This window comes from Cinclus cinclus, chromosome 26, assembly GCF_963662255.1.
Source record: "Cinclus cinclus chromosome 26, bCinCin1.1, whole genome shotgun sequence".
Taxonomy (NCBI): domain Eukaryota; kingdom Metazoa; phylum Chordata; class Aves; order Passeriformes; family Cinclidae; genus Cinclus; species Cinclus cinclus.
The window spans coordinates 1411110-1432146 of record NC_085071.1 but is presented as its reverse complement, the minus strand read 5'-3'; the positions used below and the strand labels follow the sequence as shown (position 1 = coordinate 1432146).

At 50.7% G+C, this 21037-nt stretch overlaps 1 protein-coding gene across 1 annotated transcript; it reads left to right on the top strand.

Moving 5' to 3' along the window:
- Window positions 1-1237: 1237 nt before the first annotated feature.
- On the top strand, window positions 1238-20728 carry MATN1 (matrilin 1). Its single transcript, XM_062509058.1, has 8 exons — window positions 1238-1325; window positions 5194-5540; window positions 10672-10894; window positions 13682-13807; window positions 14070-14483; window positions 17177-17329; window positions 19127-19207; window positions 20679-20728. The coding sequence occupies exons 1-8, from the start codon at window positions 1238-1240 to the stop codon at window positions 20726-20728; spliced, it is 1482 nt and encodes a 493-aa protein (XP_062365042.1).
- The last annotated feature ends 309 nt before the right edge of the window (window positions 20729-21037 follow it).

Genomic DNA, 21037 nt, shown 5'->3' with positions numbered 1-21037 from the left:
ATGCGAGGAGAAGGGCTTTAATCAAGCGACAACAGTGTAAAACAGTCGTGAGAAAAACAGGGAAAAGATGCGCTGCTTTGTAACAAAGCCATCATTAAATCTCTCTTCCCCCTCTACCAAATCTCCCTGCTGCTCCTCCACAAAGGAAACATCGATGTCGCCTCATTTGCAGCACCCTCAGCCTTGGTGGCTGATTGAGACTCAGGTTTTCTGGCAGGACCTGCATCTCCCCCGTGTGTACGGAGCTGAGGGCTGCACTGCCACCTCAGTCACACCCCGCTGTCCGTCCGTCCGTCCGTCCGTCCGTCCGTCTGTCCCCAGCCTCTCTGTGCATCTGCTTTGGGTTGTCCCCTCCCCGCCCTGCTCACAGGGGCTCAGCCACACCGAGGAGCGCCCGCTCCCTGCAGGAAAATTCTCCTGCACCCCGGGTTCCCAGCCGCGCTCTCCAGCCCTCCTCCGCTTCCCCGTGCCTCTCTCCGCCGCTGCTCCGAGGACAGCAAAGCCCCGATCCCGCAGGATTTTCCTGCCCTCGGCACAGTGGGGTCTGACAGGGACCCGTGGGGCCCTGGCGCTGTCCCCTCCCCGGGCTCTGCCAGGGGAAGGACACGAGCCTGGCTCCCCCAGCCCCTCTGCTTTCCTGTGCCTCTCTGCGCTGCTGCTCCGAGCAAAATCCCTGATCCCACAGGGCTGTCCAGCCCTGCCCTTGGCACAGTGGGCTCTGACAGGGACCGTGCGGCGCTGGCGCTGTCCCCTCCCCGGACCCCCGCCCCTCCGCTCGCCCCAGCTCTGCGGGCAGCAGCCGCCGGCCCGGCCCCGGCCCCGGCCCCGGCCCCGGCCCCGCTCCCCAGGACTGCTCTCACTGGTGCCACTGTTCCAGCCCCGCATTCCCCACCTTCCCCCGCTCCGGGGCCCTTCAGAGCTCCCCGTGCCCTCCGCGGCAATGGGGCCATTGTGGGGGCTGGGGGCCCGGGGGCAGGGCAGGGCTGGGCATCGCCCCCTCCCCACCCTGGAGCAGCATCTCCTCCTGTTCCTTCTTCCTGCCCCTCTCCCCTCGCTGCCCCCCCGGCCCCGGCGTGTCAGGGGCTGGCTCGGAGCCTCCGCACAAGGGCAGGTTAATACCCGGGGCCAGCGCTCTGCCCCGCACTCGCGGCGCGGCTCCGGCCCCGGCACAGCCACGGCCAGGATCTGCGGTGCCACGGCCAGGATCTGCGGTGCCATGGCCAGGATCTGCGGTGCCATGGCCAGGATCTGCGGTGCCCTGCTGCTCTCGCTGCTGCTGCTCCTGCACAGCCCGGGCGCCTGCGGGGCCCCCCCCCAGCCCCGCGGTGAGTGGGGAGCCGGGGCTGGGGGGGTCTGGGGGTACCCTGCTCCCGCTGGGGACGGGGAGGGAGGAGGGAATGCCCAGGAATAGCCAGGGAAGTGAAGGACCTGTGTCCAGGGTGTCCCAGGGCAGCAGGACCTGGTGCTGGGTTGGCTCCTGTGGGGACAGCGCAGGTGGCCACGGGTCACTCTTGGTGCTGGTGGAGGCCCAGGTTGGACAAGGGCTCTGCTTTCCCTGCCCTCTCCAGCTCCACAGGGGCTGCCTGGGCTGGGAGCTGGGGTAGGAACTGGCCGGACACCCCTGGGTCACCTCATGAGCAGGACGTCTGGGTTGGGCTGCTGGGAATGGGACTTTCCTTGGATTTTCTTCATCTGCTCCTGAGCAAAATCTGCTCTGCTTGGCTTCCCAGGTGGACAGTAGGGCAGCCAGGAGCAGGTGAGCTGCCTGCTCTGCACCTCACACAGGCTCTGAAACCCAACTGGGAATGAGAACCAGCAAAGGCTGAACACCCGGGAAAAGGGATGGACACTCAGAGAAAGGTTGGACACTCAGGGAAGGGATGGACACTCAGGGAAGGGATGGACACCCAGGGCAGGGATGGACACTCAGGGCAGGGATGGACACTCAGGGAAAGGATGGACACCCAGGGCAGGGATGGACACCCAGGGCAGGGATGGACACTCAGGGCAGGGATGGACACTCAGGGAAAGGATGGACACTCAGGGCAGGGATGGACACTCAGGGCAGGGGTGGACACTCAGGGCAGGGATGGACACTCAGGGAAAGGATGGACACTCAGGGCAGGGATGGACACTCAGGGCAGGGATGGACACTCAGGGAAAGGATGGACACTCAGGGCAGGGGTGGACAGTCAGGGAAAGGATGGACACTCAGGGCAGGGATGGACACTCAGGGCAGGGGTGGACAGTCAGGGCAGGGATGGACACTCAGGGCAGGGATGGACACTCAGGGCAGGGGTGGACACTCAGGGCAGGGGTGGACAGTCAGGGCAGGGATGGACACTCAGGGCAGGGGTGGACACTCAGGGCAGGGATGGACACTCAGGGAAAGGATGGACACCCAGGGCAGGGATGGACACTCAGGGAAAGGATGGACACTCAGGGAAAGGATGGACACTCAGGGCAGGGATGGACACTCAGGGCAGGGGTGGACACTCAGGGCAGGGATGGACACTCAGGGAAAGGATGGACACTCAGGGCAGGGATGGACACTCAGGGAAAGGATGGACACTCAGGGCAGGGATGGACACTCAGGGCAGGGGTGGACACTCAGGGCAGGGATGGACACTCAGGGCAGGGGTGGACACTCAGGGCAGGGATGGACACCCAGGGCAGGGAGGGTCTGGTCCTCAGGAGTATCTCTGCCCTTCCCTTGGCTCCAGACAGCCTGGAGAAATCACTGCAGGAGAAGCAAACTTGGCTACAAGGCCAAAATTGTGGAAATTAAAAATGTTTGGGCGGTCTGATGATGAAGCCTCGCACGCAGCTGTGGTCAGGCTGGGCTGTACAGGTGGGACAGTGACTGCAGAGCTACCTGGGGCTGGGGGGGGGGGAATTTCAGTTAGACCGACCCTGACCCCGTTCTCTTCAGGAATTGGGGGAAGGAAGGTTCTCTTTGCTATGCAAAGTCGGGAAATGAACCAGAGCAGTGACTGAGCTCCACTCACTGTGAGCCATCACCTCTCTAAAATAAACCCTTTTAGTCCTGGGTTACTGCGCTGTTTTCCTGGGGTTTTAATGGACATGGCAAAGATGCCTTGAGAAGGATTTTCTGCTAAGTCGGGGCATTAATTCAGCTATTTCTGGATAATTCCTGCTGTGCATATTTGTAAATATAGAGGAAGATTTTATTTCTGGTTTAATTCCAGTTTTAACTAAACTATGCTGAGTCTAGGTGTCAATCAGAGCAAGCAACTGTCACCTCCTGGAGAGAACAGGGCCTGTCCTGCAGACCCTTCTGTGGCTGAAATCCCAAAAATCTCCCACCTGATATCCCTTCTTTACTCTTTCCTTCTCTGAAATAAACTCCAGTCTCATAAATAGAGGTTAAAAATTTTTATTTAGGGCCAAATGACAGAGCAGAAATAAATAAAATAGATAGACTTCAAAATTTCTATTGGCTCCAGCTGTTCTTAGGGAAATAAAATAACTTTTCCTGCTTGGTTTGTCACTGAATCCAGGGATGATTCATCAGCACAAAGGGGGATTTTATGGATGTTTTATTTCTGGAGGAATTAATTGCAAGGCTTTGAGTCTTTCCCTGGACCTTCATTTGTCACCTGTAAACTGGGCACAAGAAACCCCTGGAAAAGGGATTTCCAGTGCTGCAGATGGATGTCCCAGGGAGTTTTCCTTCCTCTGCAATGAATTATGGGGGCAAAATGAAATTCATCCCTATGGGAAAACGTTAGATGTGATTTTAGTGGGAATTAGAGTTCCTGACATAGTGACCACTGCCTGCTTTGCTCACACCTTCCCAGAACTTTCTGGAACAGATTCAGCCTCGATGCCCCTCAGGAAACAAACCTGATTATTTCCTTTACAGATTCATCACAGGGTATTTATTTTTATCTGCCTCAAAGACTGGAATTCCCATTAGAACTCACACTGAGGACCAGCTGTAATATTTATGTCATCATTTGGAGCAGATTTGTTGGCCCAAAAGCTCCCATTTAAAAATCTGTCCACAGAAATCTCCTTTATGACAGGAGCTCCCTGGGCCCTGCAGAAATCAAATATTAACAGAGCACTTGGTGCCTGACAACAACAGGCTAAATGAGAGGAAAAAAAATGAAAAAGAACAGGATGCCATAGATCTGCTGGGGGAAATGGGGCCATTCATTTAGGAAATAATAAAAAACACCAGGTCTTTTTTTATGTCTTGCCACAGCTGAAAATGAAGATGGAAAATGGCTTGAAAATGAGAAATTAAAATAACAATAATAACAATCATTCCGTTTGTTGCATTGCTGATGCCTCTTTTTTACAGCCTCTCCTTTTCACTGTGGGCATTCATGGGGCTGTAGAGATTAATTATCAACTATTAATTATCAATGATGGGTTCCAGATTTCTCTGTTGTTTGCCCCTCACAGACATGAACCAGCTCTGTGCTGTGTTCCTGGGGTTTGTTATTGGTGCCATTACTGGGAACAACGGTCTGGCTCCTGTTGTGCTGGGGGCTTCACCAGGGAATGTTGTTCCCAATCCAGCTGATTGCTGAGTGCCGTGCCTGGTTCTGGTCCCATCCATTCCCATTAACTGATATCTGTGGGGATTGGTTATCCGGGCCTGAGAGGCAGCAATCCCTTTCCAGCCTTTCTTGGATACAGAAATGCAGCTCAGGTTTCAGTCCACAGCTTCCTTCCTTCCTTCCTTCCTTCCTTCCTTCCTTCCTTCCTTCCTTCCTTCCTTCCTTCCTTCCTTCCTTCCTTCCTTCCTTCCTTCCTTCCTTCCTTCCTTCCTTTCCTTCCTTCCTTTCCTTCCTTCCTTCCTGGAATCCTTTCTTCCTTCCTGGAATCCTTCCTTCCTTCCTGCTGTCATTCCACACATTCATCCCTCCCTCCTTCTCTCCATGCTGCCCTAGAGTGATGGGGTTTTCTGCAGCCCTCAGAGACAGCCTGAGGTGACAAAGTGACAAAGGACACCCTGTCCATCACAAGTCCATGCCACCTCCAGGAACTCTGCTCTCCTACAGGTGCTTCCCTAGAAAAGCAAAAAGAACATTCGGAATACTCAGTTCAAAACCTGCAGCTCCTCTCCGCTCAGTGCTGCTTTATCAGCGCCGTTCTCTCCCTCCCGGGACACTTTTCCCTCCTTTCCCTCTGATTCCCCTCTGTCCCTGCCACCCCCAGGCACCCTGTGCAGGACCAAGCCCACGGACCTGGTGTTCATCATCGACAGCTCGCGCAGCGTGCGGCCGCACGAGTTCGAGAAGATCAAGGTGTTCGTGTCACGCGTGATCGAGGCGCTGGACGTGGGCCCCAACGCCACCCGCGTGGGCATCATCAACTACGCCAGCGCCGTGCGCAGCGAGCTGTCCCTGCAGAGCCCCCAGAGCAAGGCGGCCCTGCTGCAGGCCGTGCGCAGGATCCAGCCCCTGTCCACGGGCACCATGACGGGCTTGGCCATCCAGTTCGCCATCAGCCGCGCCTTCAGCGCCGCCGAGGGCGGCAGGGCCGGCGCGCCCAACTTCAGAAAGGTAAGGAGGCAAGGAAAGGGTCTGGTTCCTCCAGCTCCATGCTTCGGACTCATCGTGGAGTGGTTGGAAAAAGCAGAAAGATTATTTTCTCTGGGCTTTGATTGTGTGTGGGTGTTGGTTCTCACAGGTGGGAAATATCTGGGACGTGCAAACTGGAGGTTTAAAAACCTGCAGGAAGTTCACACTTCTCAATTCTTCTTGGAAAACTCTGGGAGGTGCAAACCCCTCAATTCTTGGAAACCTCTGAGAGGTTCAAACCCCTCAATTCTTCTTGGAAACCTCTGAGAGGTTCAAACCTCTCAATTCTTGAAGACCACTGGGAGGTTTGAACCTCTCAATTCTTCCTGAAAACCTCTGGGAAGTTCAAAACTCTCAACTCTTTTTGGAAACCTCTGGGAGGTCCAAATCTCTCAATTCTGGAAGACTTCTGGGACGTTCCAAGCTCTCAGTCCTTGAAAATCTCTGGGAGGTTCAAACCTCTCAATTCTTATTGAAAAAGCAGCTCACCTTTGGGACTTAGTGAAAGAAAATACAAAACTCATTATAACATATTCAGTCTTAGTCTCAATTTTAGTTCTAAATGCAGTCTGATAATTACAGCCAGCATTGGCCACTCCCATGGATTGGAGAGACATTTCCACTGAACTGTCCATGAAAATTCTGGATCCTCATCTCCGGAATCTCTTCCACACCATTCCATATCCCCCTCTCCGTGTGCAGTCTTTTCCTGCTCCAAGAGAGCTCCCCCAAGCCTTGCTGTTCCCTGTCACTTCTGGTTGTGTGGAACAAATTATCCTGGATTTCCAGTGTCTCCCTGAAACCTCCTTTTCTGGGCAGCTGGAAAAGCTGAGAGCAGAGGCTTTTGCAATTATTTACCTGAGGTATTAAAAAAAAGGGGGGAAAATGAAATCACTCCTTGCTTTTCCTTCTTCCCTTCCACTCTGGAGCTGATCCAAGAGGCAGAATCAGAGAAAGAGACTGGGAGGGGTCTCTGGAGCTCCCTGTGCTCCAGTGGGGCTGCCCAGGACCAGCCCCAGTGGCTTTTCAACATCCCCAAGGTGGAAAACTCCACAACCCTTTGTATTCTTGGTTCCCTGGTTGGCTGGTTTTTTCCTTTTCTTTTCTTTTCTTTTCTTTTCTTTTCTTTTCTTTTCTTTTCTTTTCTTTTCTTTTCTTTTCTTTTCTTTTCTTTTCTTTTCTTTTCTTTTCTTTTCTTTTCTTTTCACTTTTATCCTCTGCCTTGAAGTCCAGCCAGCTTTTCCCTTCTGCTCAGGGTGACCCCATCCCCTGCCTGGGAGGAGGAACAGGTCATGCAGGGATTTAGGGAGGTGAAGCTTCCAGAAACACTGGACACGGTCCTTACTCCTTCCCACAGCAGAAATCCAACAAATCCTCACACAAATCTGGTTGTCAACATCCCAAAACATCACACAGTGCTTTGCACTTGCTTTGTGCAGCAAATGTTACCCCCAGCCAGGGAAAAGCACAATTTGTTTCCGTAGGAGCTCCGAGAAAAACCTGCTCCCACCTTCCTCAAAACCTGCAGGGAGCCCAATTACTTTCACCTTATTTTTTTAGAGAAGAACAACAAATAAATTGGCAAATTGCTGAGCAAATCCAGGGCTTTGTGCAGCTTCCTGCCCGATTGTCCTTGGAGCAGATCTGGAACATCACGTTCCCATCCCATAATAAGCCATCACTCCCTCATTAGCTGCAGGATCACCGGGAAGTGCCAGCCCGGGTTGGAAATACCTGGGAATGCTCAGGAATGCTCGGGTGTCTGAGATTACAAGGAATAAATCGTGTCAGAGCATGCGGGATTTCTGCCTGACAGAAGCATGAGGGATCCAGAATGTCAGGAATTCACAGGGAAAGCTGCTGGTTAAATAAGCACAAGGTTTGACTTTGAAAAGCAAAATTTCTGAGTTTTCCCTGAGCAAAACTGAGGATCAGGGTAAAATTCAGCTGTTGGGGGCAGAAGAAGCTTCACCTTTTCATAATTCCCCTCATGTGGCTGAGCAGTGCCAGCCTCTCCAAGAGCCAGAGACTGCTCCTTCTCTCCAAGCCTTTCCCAAACCAGGCACACACCAGGACTCCGTTTTTGCCATGACAGGGAATTACAGAGATTCTCAGACTGCAAATAATTTGGAGGTAGGTTTGAAAATAATAATGAAAAAAAGGACATTTTTTCACATTGACTGAGGCTGGATGCAGGGAAAACATCTATGGTGGAAATCCTAGGAAAAAAACCCAGGATTTCCTGATTTGGGCTAACCAAATGTGATATGAAGAGGTAATTTTTACACTCCTTCTGTCAGGTTGTCACAGACAGCTCCTCTAGCTTCTTCTCACTGTTGCATTCATTTTCCCCATGAGTTCTCTGATGAATTCTCAATCCCAACTCTGTATCCAGAAGTTTTGTTTTCTCCAACAGCAGGGCAGGAAGTAATGGGAATTTTGAGTCCTTTCTGGCAGATTTCCTCACAGAGGCATTATGAGGATCTTTCCCATCACATCCGGCTGTGCACGCTGCAGGTTCAACCTGTCTGGGGCTTATCTGGGCTTGGGTTTATCTGGGCTCAGTCTTATCTGGAGTCAGGTTTATCTGGGGTCAGGTTTAGCTGAAGATGTAGAGTTGCTGATAAAACCTGGAGAATTTCTTGATTTAGGAAGACAAATTGCATGAGGACACGTGGCTGCTGACAGGACCTGCTGGAAGGGTTTGGTCCCTGATTTGATAACGTATTCATTTCTGGATATGATAACTCATCTGATCCCTGATTTGATAACTCCTCTGATCCCCGATTTGATAACTCCTCTCATTCCCTGATTTAGCACTCCTCTGTTCCCTGATTTGACACTCCTCTAATCCCTGATTTAACACTCCTCATTCCCTGATTTAACACTCCTCATTCCCTGATTTAACACTCCTCTGATCCCTGATTTAACACTCCTCATTCCCTGATTTAACACTCCTCATTCCCTGATTTAACACTCCTCTGATCCCTGATTTAACACTCCTCATTCCCTGATTTGACACTCCTCTGATCCCTGATTTAACACTCCTCTGTTCCCTGATTTAGCACTCCTCATTCCCTGATTTAACACTCCTCTGATCCCTGATTTAACACTCCTCATTCCCTGATTTGACACTCCTCTGATCCCTGATTTAACACTCCTCATTCCCTGATTTGACACTCCTCATTCCCTGATTTAACACTCCTCTGTTCCCTGATTTGACACTCCTCATTCCCTGATTTAACACTCCTCTGTTCCCTGATTTAGCACTCCTCATTCCCTGATTTAGCACTCCTCATTCCCTGATTTCACACTCCTCATTCCCTGATTTCACACTCCTCATTCCCTGATTTAACACTCCTCATTCCCTGATTTCACACTCCTCATTCCCTGATTTGACACTCCTCTGTTCCCTGATTTGACACTCCTCATTCCCTGATTTGACACTCCTCATTCCCTGATTTAACACTCCTCTGTTCCCTGATTTAGCACTCCTCATTCCCTGATTTGACACTCCTCTGATCCCTGATTTAACACTCCTCATTCCCTGATTTAACACTCCTCTGTTCCCTGATTTAACACTCCTCATTCCCTGATTTAACACTCCTCATTCCCTGATTTAACACTCCTCATTCCCTGATTTAGCACTCCTCTGTTCCCTGATTTAGCACTCCTCATTCCGTGATTTAACACTCCTCTGTTCCCTGATTTAGCACTCCTCATTCCCTGATTTAGCACTCCTCATTCCCTGATTTAGCAATCCTCTCGCTCCCTGCCAGCCCAGCTTTGAGGGGCTCTCCTCGGCAGTCCCGGGCAGCGCTTCTGGTCCAGCTGGAGCTGAGGCTGAGCCGAGGGCTCTCTCTCCTGGCAAAAAGCTCCACTGCACAGATGGATCTGCTCCCGACCCAGGAAAACCCAGAGCTCCTTTGGCACATCCATTCCTCCCACTCCACACACCCACACCTGCCACAGGTGACGCTTTGCCTTTTTTTGTCACTCTAGAAGAAAAAGGCTTGCATTTGTTTATTTTTTCTCCCATGGAAAGCATCAGTTACTATGATGCTTCTGGGAATTCTTAATTGTGCAGCTCTTAGGAAGTGCAGATAAACAGCTGAAATTAGATTGTAAAGCCCCATAGTTTTCCTGTTTCTCCCAATTTTTTTTACGGAGGGGAAGCTCTTTCCCCATTCTGCATTCCAGCCCCAGCCATTCCTTTGGGGCTTGCAGTGGTGTCACAATAAATCAGTTGTGAGGAAAAGTGGCAGGGGCAAAAGAATTGGCATAGAACAAGAATTCAGGTCTTGTGATAAAGTCTCTTTCAGAAGAAAAACAAAGAGAAAAAGGAACAAACTAGGAGCAGGACTCTGGGAGGATTTTAACTGATTCAGGGCTCTGTTATATCCAAGCTGAAATCTAGTTCCCATTTAAACCAGCTTCCACTTTAATGCTGGGGTTAGCAGGGGTGGGATTTAATCCCTGATGTTTATTTGGAACAGAGAATCACAAATCCTGGCCCTGACACACAGCATGACCTCTCTCCCCACGGAGATGGTTTCAATTCCACCCTTCAGGTTCTCCACCTATAAATGGGATGGAGCCTTCCTCTCACATTTCCATGACATTTCCTGAGATTCTGTGAAGTCCCACACTCAGATAGGCTTGTCCTGAGCGTCCCTGAAGATCTTTAGTTTGGCTTGAGCTCGAGTTTGGCTATGAACAACATAAATTTTAATTCAGTTTCCTTAGAGGGGGATACACCAGTTGTCCCTTGGTGGAACCATTGCATCCTTGGCATCTGTCCCTCAGTGAAACCATCAATCCCTGGCAGTTGCCCCTTGGTGAATCCATCAATCCCTGGCTGTTGCCCCTTGATGAAACCATTCCATCCTTGGTAGTTTAACTTTTCCAGCTCAGAAAGAAACTAATTTCATCTTAAAAAAAAAAAAAAAAAAAAAAAAAAAAAGGTTTGTGTGCTCTCCGAAGAATGGGAAGAGCTGGTGGGATTCCCTTTTCCCTTAATTTTAGAAATGCAAACCCTTCCCTGTTCCACAAATGTTATGGGAATATGAACAAAGATATCAGTGCCCACCCAGCCCGTCCCCCCCTGCTGCAGGTGGCCATCGTGGTGACCGACGGCCGGCCCCAGGACGGGGTCCAGGACGTGTCCGCCCGGGCCAGGGCTGCAGGCATCGAGATCTTCGCCATCGGCGTGGGCAGGGTGGACATGGGCACGCTGAGGCAGATGGCCAGCGAGCCCCTGGACGAGCACGTGGACTATGTGGAGAGCTACAGCGTCATCGAGAAGCTGACCCACAAGTTCCAGGAGGCTTTCTGTGGTGAGTCCTGGTGTGCCCAGCCTGGGGCTGCGGGACTGGCAGCCAGCAGGGAGTTGGGAATGGTTTAGTGGGAAGGACCTTAAAGCTTTGCAGAGGATCCTGGAATGGCTTGAGTGGGAAGGGATTGGAAAGCTCATCCCATCCCCTGCCATGGCAGGGACACCTCCCACTGTCCCAGGCTGCTCCAGCCCCAGAGTCCAACCTGGCCTTGGGCACTGCCAGGGATCCAGGGGCAGCCACAGCTGCTCTGGGAATTCCATCCCAGCCCTGCCCACCCTGCCAGGGAACAATTCCTTCCCAAGATCCCACCCAGCCCTGCCCTGTGGCAGTGGAAGCCATTCCCTGTGTCCTGTCCCTCCAAACCCATTTCCAAAATTCCCCTCCAGCCTTTCCTATGGAAGTTGTAGCTGTGACCATCCTTCACACTCTGCCTCCTTGCTCCAAGCCCTGCAGGATCAGAGCCCTGTGGAAGCCAGGGGCTCTTTGAAGTTGCCTTTCCAGAACTGCAGGGTTTTGTTAGGGGATTTCAGGTTTTGGTTAAAGAAATCTCCAGATTTCACAGGCACTGGGGAGTTTGTGAACACAATCCACACACTCCTGGAGGCACTGGAAAACAGCCTAGAGAAGATGATTCTGGCACAGCTGAAATCATGCCCCTTTTGGGGCAGTTGAGAGAATTTGTTTTGTAATTCCCCCTGCCAGTGTTGCCTCCTGAATTCCCAGTTCAACAGGGATGGTACCAGTTCCTGTCAGAGGCTGAACTGCTCTTGCCTGATGCTGCTTTTGGGGTTGGAAGCCTTGTGGGGCAGGAGTCTCTCCTGGTTGGAGCAGCATCTAATTCCTGTTTGCACAGCACATCAAAGGAGCCTGAGCATTGTAAAAACACTCTCCTATAAAAACAGCACCCCACAAACAGCACCCTAAAAACAGCACTCCACAAACACCACCCTACAAATGCCATCCTACAAATGTCATCCCACAAAAAGCACCCTACAAACACCATCTTACAAAAACACCACCCTGCAAACAGCAACCTCCAAACCCCACCCTACAAACCCCATCCTTCAAATGCAGCTCTGCTCCTACAGGAGCTGCTAAAGGACTGGGAATGTTTTATTTCTTCCCAGTGTTCCCTAAGGCAGCAGGGCTGAGCCATAAATCCACATTTTCTGTTAGCAGGAGAGGCCCAGGGGCTTCTCCTACCATTTCCTGGAAGCAAAACCGAATGGCAGCACTTCCTGCAAAGTGTGATCACCTGGAATTCCAAACACACATGGCTGGGCCTGGAGATCTCACAGCTTCTGAGAGGTGTAAAATCTCCTGGGTGAGCTTCCAGGCTGAAAGGGATGAAGGGGAGCAGCTTTTTGTCATGGAAAATTGGCTCCTCTGTGGGAAGAAGGAAATCTTGGATACAAAGTGAGCCATGGATTATGCTCAGGTGATAACACAGAGTGAGTCAGGAATTATCAGGTGTCACTGCAGCAGGAGCTCATGGAAGAGGGGAACAAACACCTCAGCCAAAAAGAGGGAGAGAGACAGAATTTGAGGAGGTGGAATCCCGGCCCTGAATATTTGTGGGAGTTTGTGTTGGCTGCCCTGACATCAGGAGGCAGCAGCGGCACAGAGGCCTCACTGTGTGGGGAAAAATCCTTTCTGTGTCTCCCTTTGCAGATGGCAAAGCTCCTGCCATGGAAAAGCCCTGGGAGATGAGGGAAGCACTCAGGATTATTGCAGGGAGAAGAGATAGCCCTGGGGGAATGTCCAAGTCCCTGTTATGGTGTTCTGCACACACAGCTGCCCCACACCACCCCAAATCCCCTGCTTGGGCAGAGCACAGGATTTGTGGGACTGACAGCAGGGATAATGTCCAAGTGCTTCCCACGGTGCTCAGCAAACTCCTGGGAAGCAGGAAGCCCTTGGTGCTCCAGCCAATGGTGAGATTAACTGAGCTACAGGCAGCTCCAGGGGCAGTAAAATTCCCAACGATCTGGGCTGGAACCATCTGCCAGTGCTGGCACAGCCACGGGAAGTGAAAAGGCTAAAAACCTACAAAATATGGGTAGACCAGAACACAAATAGCTCAAAATAACAAACCTTAATTCAGAAAGACTCTGCTCTACCTCCCATCAGTTTGGTCCAGCCCCATGCCTGGATTCCTGTGCATTTTCTCTGGCATTTGTACCTGAATTTGCTTCTCCCAGCCTTGTTTTCTCTGGAGTTTTGTGCCATCCTCGCTGCCATGGCTGTGACAGCGCTGTCACCCCCCAGCGCCGCTGGCTCCCAGTGCTGCTGCTCAACTGCTGTTTGCTCAGAGCCACAGCCAGGGCAGGATGGGCAGCAGGAATATTTGGAGAAATATTGAGAGGTATTTCTGAGAGCTGTAGATGCAGGGAGGGCTCTGAAGTGAATTTGTGTTTGCACACAAATCCCGTCCAGGAAGGGCAGCTCAGCTCCCTGCTCTGAATTCTACTGCAGAGCTGCAAAAATTGGGTACTGGGCAGCCCAGGGGCAGCAGGGACCCAAACCTCACCCAGGAGCTTTGCATTTGCCCCACACCCAGCTGGGTTTGCCCAGGAGTGGAGGATTTCCAGTCCTGGCTCTGCCTTGGAGAAGGGACAGTTGTGGAAATTTCTTCCTTGTCTTTATGCCTCAGCCACTGTCCAGGATCAATGAGCTGTGTCCCACGGATTTAATTACGGGGCCGATATGAGGCTGTGCAGGGCTGGCTGTGGGAGGGGAGGCCTCGGGCTGGCTCCTGCTTGAAGCCATCCCCTCCTGTCCTTGCAGTGGTGTCCGACCTGTGTGCCACGGGGGACCACGACTGCGAGCAGCTGTGTGTCAGCACCCCGGGGGCCTACAGGTGTGCCTGCAGGGACGGCTTCAGCCTCAACAGCGATGGCAAGACCTGCACTGGTGAGTGATGGGTCCCTGAGCCCAGCACACAGGGGACGGTGGGGACAGCACTGGGATGTTCTGCTCAGAGAAGGCAGAAAGGAAAACGTTGCTCTTGCAAGCCAGAGTCACTTTCAAAACATTGCTGTGGTCTCTTGTTGGGTTTTCTTTTATTAACCCCGTTTCCTCAGCAATAAATGGCATTAAGGTTCTATTTTCCTACATCATTTACTGAGGTCTTTGCTGCTGTTTATTTCTGCCCTCTTCTCCTGTTTTCCCTCAGCTTGCAATGGTGGCTTGGGGTCTGCTCTGGATCTCGTGTTCCTCATCGACGGCTCCAAGAGTGTGAGGCCTGAGAACTTCGAGCTGGTGAAGAAATTCATCAACCAAATTGTGGATTCGCTGGAGGTGTCGGACAAACAGGCCCAGGTTGGGCTGGTGCAGTACTCCAGCTCTGTCCGGCAGGAGTTCCCCCTGGGGCAGTTCAAGAACAAGAAAGACATCAAAGCAGCAGTGAAGAAAATGTCCTACATGGAGAAGGGGACCATGACAGGCCAGGCTCTGAAGTACCTCGTTGACAGCTCCTTTTCCGCCATCAATGGAGCCCGGCCTGGGGTCCCCAAGGTGGGGATTGTCTTCACTGATGGGCGCTCACAGGATTATATCTCAGATGCTGCCAAGAAAGCCAAGGACTCAGGTAGGGCTCCTGAATTCCCAGAGGCTTCTTTCTCCCTTGGCCAAGGCAGGACTTCTTCCCTTGGTGTATCTCTTAGGATACACACAGGTTATTCTGAGTAATTCTGGGGAGATATTCCCCAACTATCCTTGCTCACGGACAGCTTGGAGCACCTCAGTCTGGGTGTCAGGTGCACCTTGGCTTGCCAAGAGCTGCTTTTAACTCCTGTCTTGGTTTGAATGACAGATGTCTGCTAAGGAAGTCAGGAGCCTCCTTTCAAATGGCAGATGTAAACACCCTCCCTCTGAATTATTGTAATTTTGAAATTAACAGGCTCTCAGGCAAAGATATGGGAATAGGAATAACAGTTCTTTCTATGAAAATTAAAATAAAAATACAGTAATGCAAAGCAACCAAACACTGGCAGAGTGAGAATCCAAGCTGACCCCCGTCAGTCACTCAGGGTGGTGGAGCAGTCCCATTAAATGGTGGCTGCAGTCCTGCAGTGACAGATGTGGTTCTGTTGGAGCAGTGCTCCTGGAGAAGGTGCAGTTTTCCTCTGAAGCTCCAGTGATGATGTAGAAGGGTCTGGTTTTCCTTTGGAATCCAGTGGGAAAAGGCTGCTCTGCTGTTCCAAATCTCAGATCTGATCTGGGTAGGAAATGCTCGGCTCCTCCCCCTGGGTGGAGCATCTCCCACTGGGATGATGGAATTTTATCAGCCGTGCACTGGGACTCATGGCCCATTAACAGGAGATCTCTCCTGGAGGAAGGATGGGTGTGGGAAAGATAAAGAGCACTGGCCCAGCTGCTTTAACAGATGGTGATGGAACACACACCCCTGGTCACATCCTGTGTTGCAGCCCAAGACAGTTCCTGTCGGTGTCTTTGGAGGAGTTTCTGCTGGGCAGGGTGGAGTTTTACTCTGTGGAATGGGATGAACAGGATGGAATTCCACCCCCTTGGGATGGGATGGACAGGATGGAATTACACCCCCTGGGATGGGATGAATAGGATGGAGTTTTATGTGGAAGTTTTACCTGGAGTTTTACCCTGTGGAATGGGATGCACTCAGGTCTCATTGCTCCACACAAATTTGGAAACTGCAGGGGGAATTTAGAATTTGGAGGTTCCAGCACCTTTAGGGTTGGGCAGGGCCTGGAGCGACCTGGGATGGTGGGAGATGGTGGAACAAGAGCTTTAACGTCCCTCCTAACCAGCCAAGCCAGTCTGGGATTTATCTGGGGTTGGTCAGGAAACCCAGCCCAACACCAGAGGCACACGGGGGCAAAGACAACAAATCCCAGAAATTGTAGGGCCACGTGTGGCTTGGCTGTATCAGCCTCAAGGCCAGGAAAAGGCAAAGCAAAAGCGATAAAACAATAAACAAAGCACAGACACAGATTAAGGAGGAGCCCCAGGCACATTAATAAGAAACTCTCCTCAGCTGCTGTTGTAGGAAAAGCGTTCAGTGGGCACACACTGATGTGTCTGAGCCCCATGAAATATGAATGCCTTGAGGCCTGCCCTTTGCTGACCCACTCAGCACATTCCCAGTCTCTGACACCCCTGTGTTAAATGGATCCAGCCCCTGGGAATTCAGTCAGGAATTGCTGAATCCTTCCCTTCCTTTTAACTTCACTCTCCACCACTAGATGGGACTCGGGGCCAGCACATAACCAGAGAGGTCAGGGAGCTGGTGAAAAAGCAATGTTTACAAAGCACTCTGACATCTTACGGCGCTGTTCAGCTCTTATAAAACAAAAGGTTCTTATGAAGTGTATTTATAGAATTTATTCCTCCCTGGTGATAAAAACTTTGTGCCTTGTTTCTCCCTCCTCTCTTGTACCTGCAAGGAAATCTCTTATCTGTTCATAAGTTATTGCTGTGGGATAAGCAAGTGCTTAAAATGAGACTACAAAATTGTTCAGTGAGCTGAGCATCAGAAAAACAACAAATATTGGATATAGCCACAGAAAGAAATGCAAAAGGGGGAGCAGGGAAACACTCTCAGTGCTTGGGCATGAACAAGTAAAGAAAAATATTTTAAACCAGGGCTTAATTAATACCACCCAAAATGGGAAAATTGCATTTGGGTTCAATAGAAACAGGTTTAATGCAGATTAATCTCCTGGCAGAGCAGGATGATCCCTGGACAAGTTCTTAACTGCCAGTGGGGGCTGTAATTTCAGACAGAGCCTCAGCTCAGTTCTGCTGGGGGACTTTCCAGACAGGGGCTCATTAACAGAGGTTGATTAACAGTGGCTGAGCCTATTTTGGAAACTCACACTGTTTCCTTTTGCTACATTATCACTTCCGTATCAGTGGGGTGGTGTTAACATCACCAGTCCTTCCTTTCATCTCCAAAATCTTGTTCTTGTTGGTATTGGCTGGGAAATTATAGTTAAATACTGCCTGCAAAAATATTTTGGCCGCTGTTTGACCTGGCTGACAGGAGTGTCTCCAAAACCTTGTTCTTGTGGCCACAGTGCCCATGGTCTGGTAAATTTTAATAAAATCTCTGCCTGTAAAACAATTTTGGCCCTGTTTGACCTGGCCTAAAGGAGTCTGAAACAGTGGAGGTGAAAGGGGAGACTCAGTGAGGATCTGGAACTGTGCAGAGCCCGGGGGCTCAGGGGGTGGATGAGGGTGCCCAGCCTGGCAGGGATGACACCGTGCCAGCCTCGTGCCACTGACAGGATCCCGTTCCCACAGGATTTCGGATGTTTGCCGTGGGAGTCGGCAATGCCGTGGAGGATGAGCTGAGGGAGATCGCTTCTGAACCGGTGGCTGAGCATTATTTCTACACCGCAGACTTCAGAACCATCAGCAAGATCGGGAAGAAGTTGCAGATAAAGATCTGTGTTGGTGAGAGGGGATTAGGGCTCAGTCACAGTATTTGTAGGGTGGAGCAGAGGGGTGAAAATGCCCCTCAAAAAGCTGCAGAGGAAGATCTGTATTGGTGAGAGGAGATTGGGATGGAAGGGTTCAGTCAGTGTTTGAAGGGTGGAGTGGAGGGATGAAAATGTCTTTGGAGAAGCTGCAGATCTTCAGTCTGTGTTGGTGAGAGGGGATTGGGATGGAGCAGAGGGATGGAAACACCCTTGGAGAAGCTAAAGATGAACATCTGTGTTGGTAAGGGGAAAATTGGAGATGGAGGGGTTCAGTCGCAGCATTTGAAAGATGGAGTAGAAAGGTGAAGATGCCCTTGGAGAAACTGTAGATGAAGATCTGTGTTGGTGAGAGGGGATTTGGGGTCTGTATTGGGATGAAGGGGGTCTGTCAAGGCTGGACTGGAGGGATGAAAATGCCCTTGGAGAAGCTGCAGATCTTCAATCTGTGATGGTGAGAGGGAGTTGGGGATGGAGGGGTTCAGTCACAGCATTTGCAGCCTGGAGTTGAGGGATGAAAATGCCCTTTTAGGTGGATGTTATAAAAATCTCTCTGTTCCCAGTGTGTGGAGCTGGCAGAACACACAGCAGGATCAGGACACATCAATATTTTGGGTGGTTGCCTGAAGCAAAACAACCCCCACACCTCAGCCATGGCCCCCTCTCCCAAATCCCCTTCCCCTTCCTTTTTCCTCCACTTTTCTGCCCTTCTTCTTCTTCAGAAATGATGAATTTGTCTCCAGGTTCCTAAATATGGGATTTCCTGTCCTCCTGGAGAAGTTGGAGAGGGATAATCCCCATATCTGCAGAGCCAGGACTGCAAGTCAGAGACTCTTTGTCAAGTCTCCTTAAAAAATTAGGATCAATCCGAGAACAAGAGGATGGGATCTATATGAAACCCCCAATAAATTGTGCTTTAAAATAATTCAAACACATTTAAGCTTCAGTCTTCAAAAAATAGAGCAAATTTCAGAAAAATATTTGTTTGCAAAATACCAATCTGGGTAAAGATGTTTACATTTGAGAATTAAAAATAAAAGGAAAGCAAGGAGATTTTGCATTTCTTTGATTACTAGTGCCAGTTTGTATTTCTCAACAGCTGCCTGGAAATCTTCTGTTAATCTCCAGCTTTGGGTTACTCCTGGCTGGTTTAAACTCATTGTGTTCTGGAGCCAGTGATTCATTTCCTTCAAAAAGTCTCTCTTTTATTTATTCCTCCTTTGCTCAGCTCAGAGTGGCCTTGTACCCCCTCCCTTTCTTTCCCAGTCATCTTTTTCCTCCTGTCCTAGTCCAAGTTAATATTCCTTGAAGAACAGATGTTAATTAGTGATGCGAGTTAGCAAACTGATTAATGCTCATAGTTCCACCCCATCAAGGACTGGAGTTATTGAACTAAGCTCAAACCAGTCTTGATGGCAGCAGTACCTCCAATTTTTATTGGGTGTTGTTGTGGAGACAGAGGTTGGTTTTATTTGGTCAGACTCCAGTTTCAGGGCAAACTTGAAGCATCAGGAGCAGAGCTCAGAGAGTTTCCAAGGATCTGGAAACCCAGGAAAGACTTTTCATGGCTGAAATAACAGAAAAAAGTGACAGTCCCTGTTCATCTGAGGTTAAAGCCAGAAGAGATCAACTGGATAATTAGAAATGATTATATTTTTATTTCCTTCCCATCTCTTACATAGAAAATAAGAATTGTTCTGTTTCACTGGGCTCAGGGATTTTGATTAAATGATTTTTTTGGTGCCACTCATCCTCTTGTTGTTGTGACCCACAGAGGAAGATCCGTGTGAGTGCAAATCCATCATGAAGTTCCAGACCAAAGTAGAAGACCTCATCAATTCCTTGCAGCAGAAACATATCCTTTGGAAGTTTGGCCAGGACTGGGTGGGTTGGGCTGGGATTTCTGGAGGGACCATGGGAAAGGTCTGTTCCTAGGGGAAGGAGTTGGGCTGGGCTCAGGAAGGTGGGAATGAGGCACCTGGGGGGCTTGGATGTGGCACTCAGAGCTCTGGGCTGGTGCCAAGGTGGGCTTGGTCAAAAGTTGGTCTTGATGGCCCTGGATGGCTTTTCCAAGCTCTGGGATCCTGGCATCACGGGGAGATGGAGCTGCAGGTCCTGAGGCAGCTGGAATGGGAGGAGGGAATTCCTTCAGAGCAAAAGTCCAACACTGCCCGAATTCCATCACGGACTGGAGGGACAGAGGGTCCTCAGAACGCCTCCGACTGTGCAGTGGGTGCTGTGGATGATCCACATGGACACATCCACCCATCCCACATCCTCCCAGCTGGCCAAACTCAGTGCTGGGAGATCCATCCTGATGGAACTGCTCCCTGGAAACATCTCCAGACAGGTGAGTTGGATCCCATCAGAACTGACCTGCTGGGCCTGAGTTCTGCCATGCTGGGCCTTTCATGAAGTGGCAGAGAGAGACAAAAAAGCCACAAAAAATTGTGAGTAGGATTCAAACTTCTCCTGAAGAAAGGAACTCATGGAGCCTCAGGGTGGCTCACATGGGCAGGGAGACTTCTCACTCCTGAGGATCAGGAGAGGATCTAATTTTAAAAGCAGCACTTTGCTTCCTTCACACATTTCAGGCGCTGCTGTGGCACTCGCTCAGTTCTGTTCCTCCTCCCAGGGTCAGGCCGAGTGAAATCCGTGACTCATGTGGTGCAGAGGTCACAGGAGGTCATGGCTCTCACCTGGTGGGTGGCCTCTCCCAGGCACACCACGAACAGGAATTGGTGAGAACTCCAGGAAAAGTGCTCTGCTCCTCTCCTCTGGGTCAGGAGCTCTGCCAGCCCCTGCTGGCACTCCCCAGGCGTTCTCTCGCTTTTCCTCCTCCTCCTGGAGTGAACCCGTGGCTGTGGGAGGATGTGTGAGCACATGACATGTGTGTGAGCATAGAGACACAGACAGCTCCTTCCTCTGCTGAGATCCATCCGCCTGAGCAGCTCTGGGAATGCCAGAGGGGATGGGGACAGATTCCCTCTGCTTCTGCTCCCATCCTTACCTGTGCTGCCCACCTGGGACCATGGAATTGTGGAGTACTTTGGGCTAGGAGGGACCTTAAAATTCCACCCAGTGCCACCCCTGCTCCCAGCCCCAATGTCCAACCTGGCCTTGGGCACTGCCAGGGATCCAGGGGCAGCCACAGCTGCTCTGGGAATTCCATCCCAGCCCTGCCCACCCTGCTAGGGAACAATTCCTTCCCAAGATCCCACCTAAACCTCTCCTCTTTTAGTGAAAGCCTTGGCCCATCACTCTGTGCCCCCACAAAAAGTCTCTCTCCTAACATTCCCTGTCATTTTTCCTCAACTCCTCCTCACTGGAAGCTGTGGCCAAAAGGATCGAAGCCCTGGAGAACAAGATCATCTAAAACCCCACTTCAGCGGATTTTTACCTCCTTCCCAAAGTAACAGAACCAGAACTGCTCCACTTTTCAGGGAGGGCAGCTCAGCCCCAGGGCTCTGGGCAGCTTTTATTAAGGTCTAGGCTACCTGCATTTGTTTAAAAGGAAGAATTATTACAGTAGAGCAGACTTTGTATAAAGGGCAGAGCAAGGGGTGTGACTGAGAGTTAGACCAGGCTCAAGTTTGTTGCATCCTATAGAGTGCATATATTAAAAAAAAACAAAACAAAACAAAAAAAAAAAACAAAAACAATCTGGAAAGATTTTTTTATTTAA

Coding starts and splice junctions, on each gene's coding strand:
- MATN1 (XM_062509058.1), top strand. CDS start 1,238: ATGGCCAGGATCTGCGGTGCCCTGCTGCTCTCGCTGCTGCTGCTCCTG. Junction 5,541..10,671: donor GCGCGCCCAACTTCAGAAAG/GTAAGGAGGCAA, acceptor CCCCTGCTGCAG/GTGGCCATCGTGGTGACCGA. Junction 14,484..17,176: donor CAAGAAAGCCAAGGACTCAG/GTAGGGCTCCTG, acceptor CCGTTCCCACAG/GATTTCGGATGTTTGCCGTG.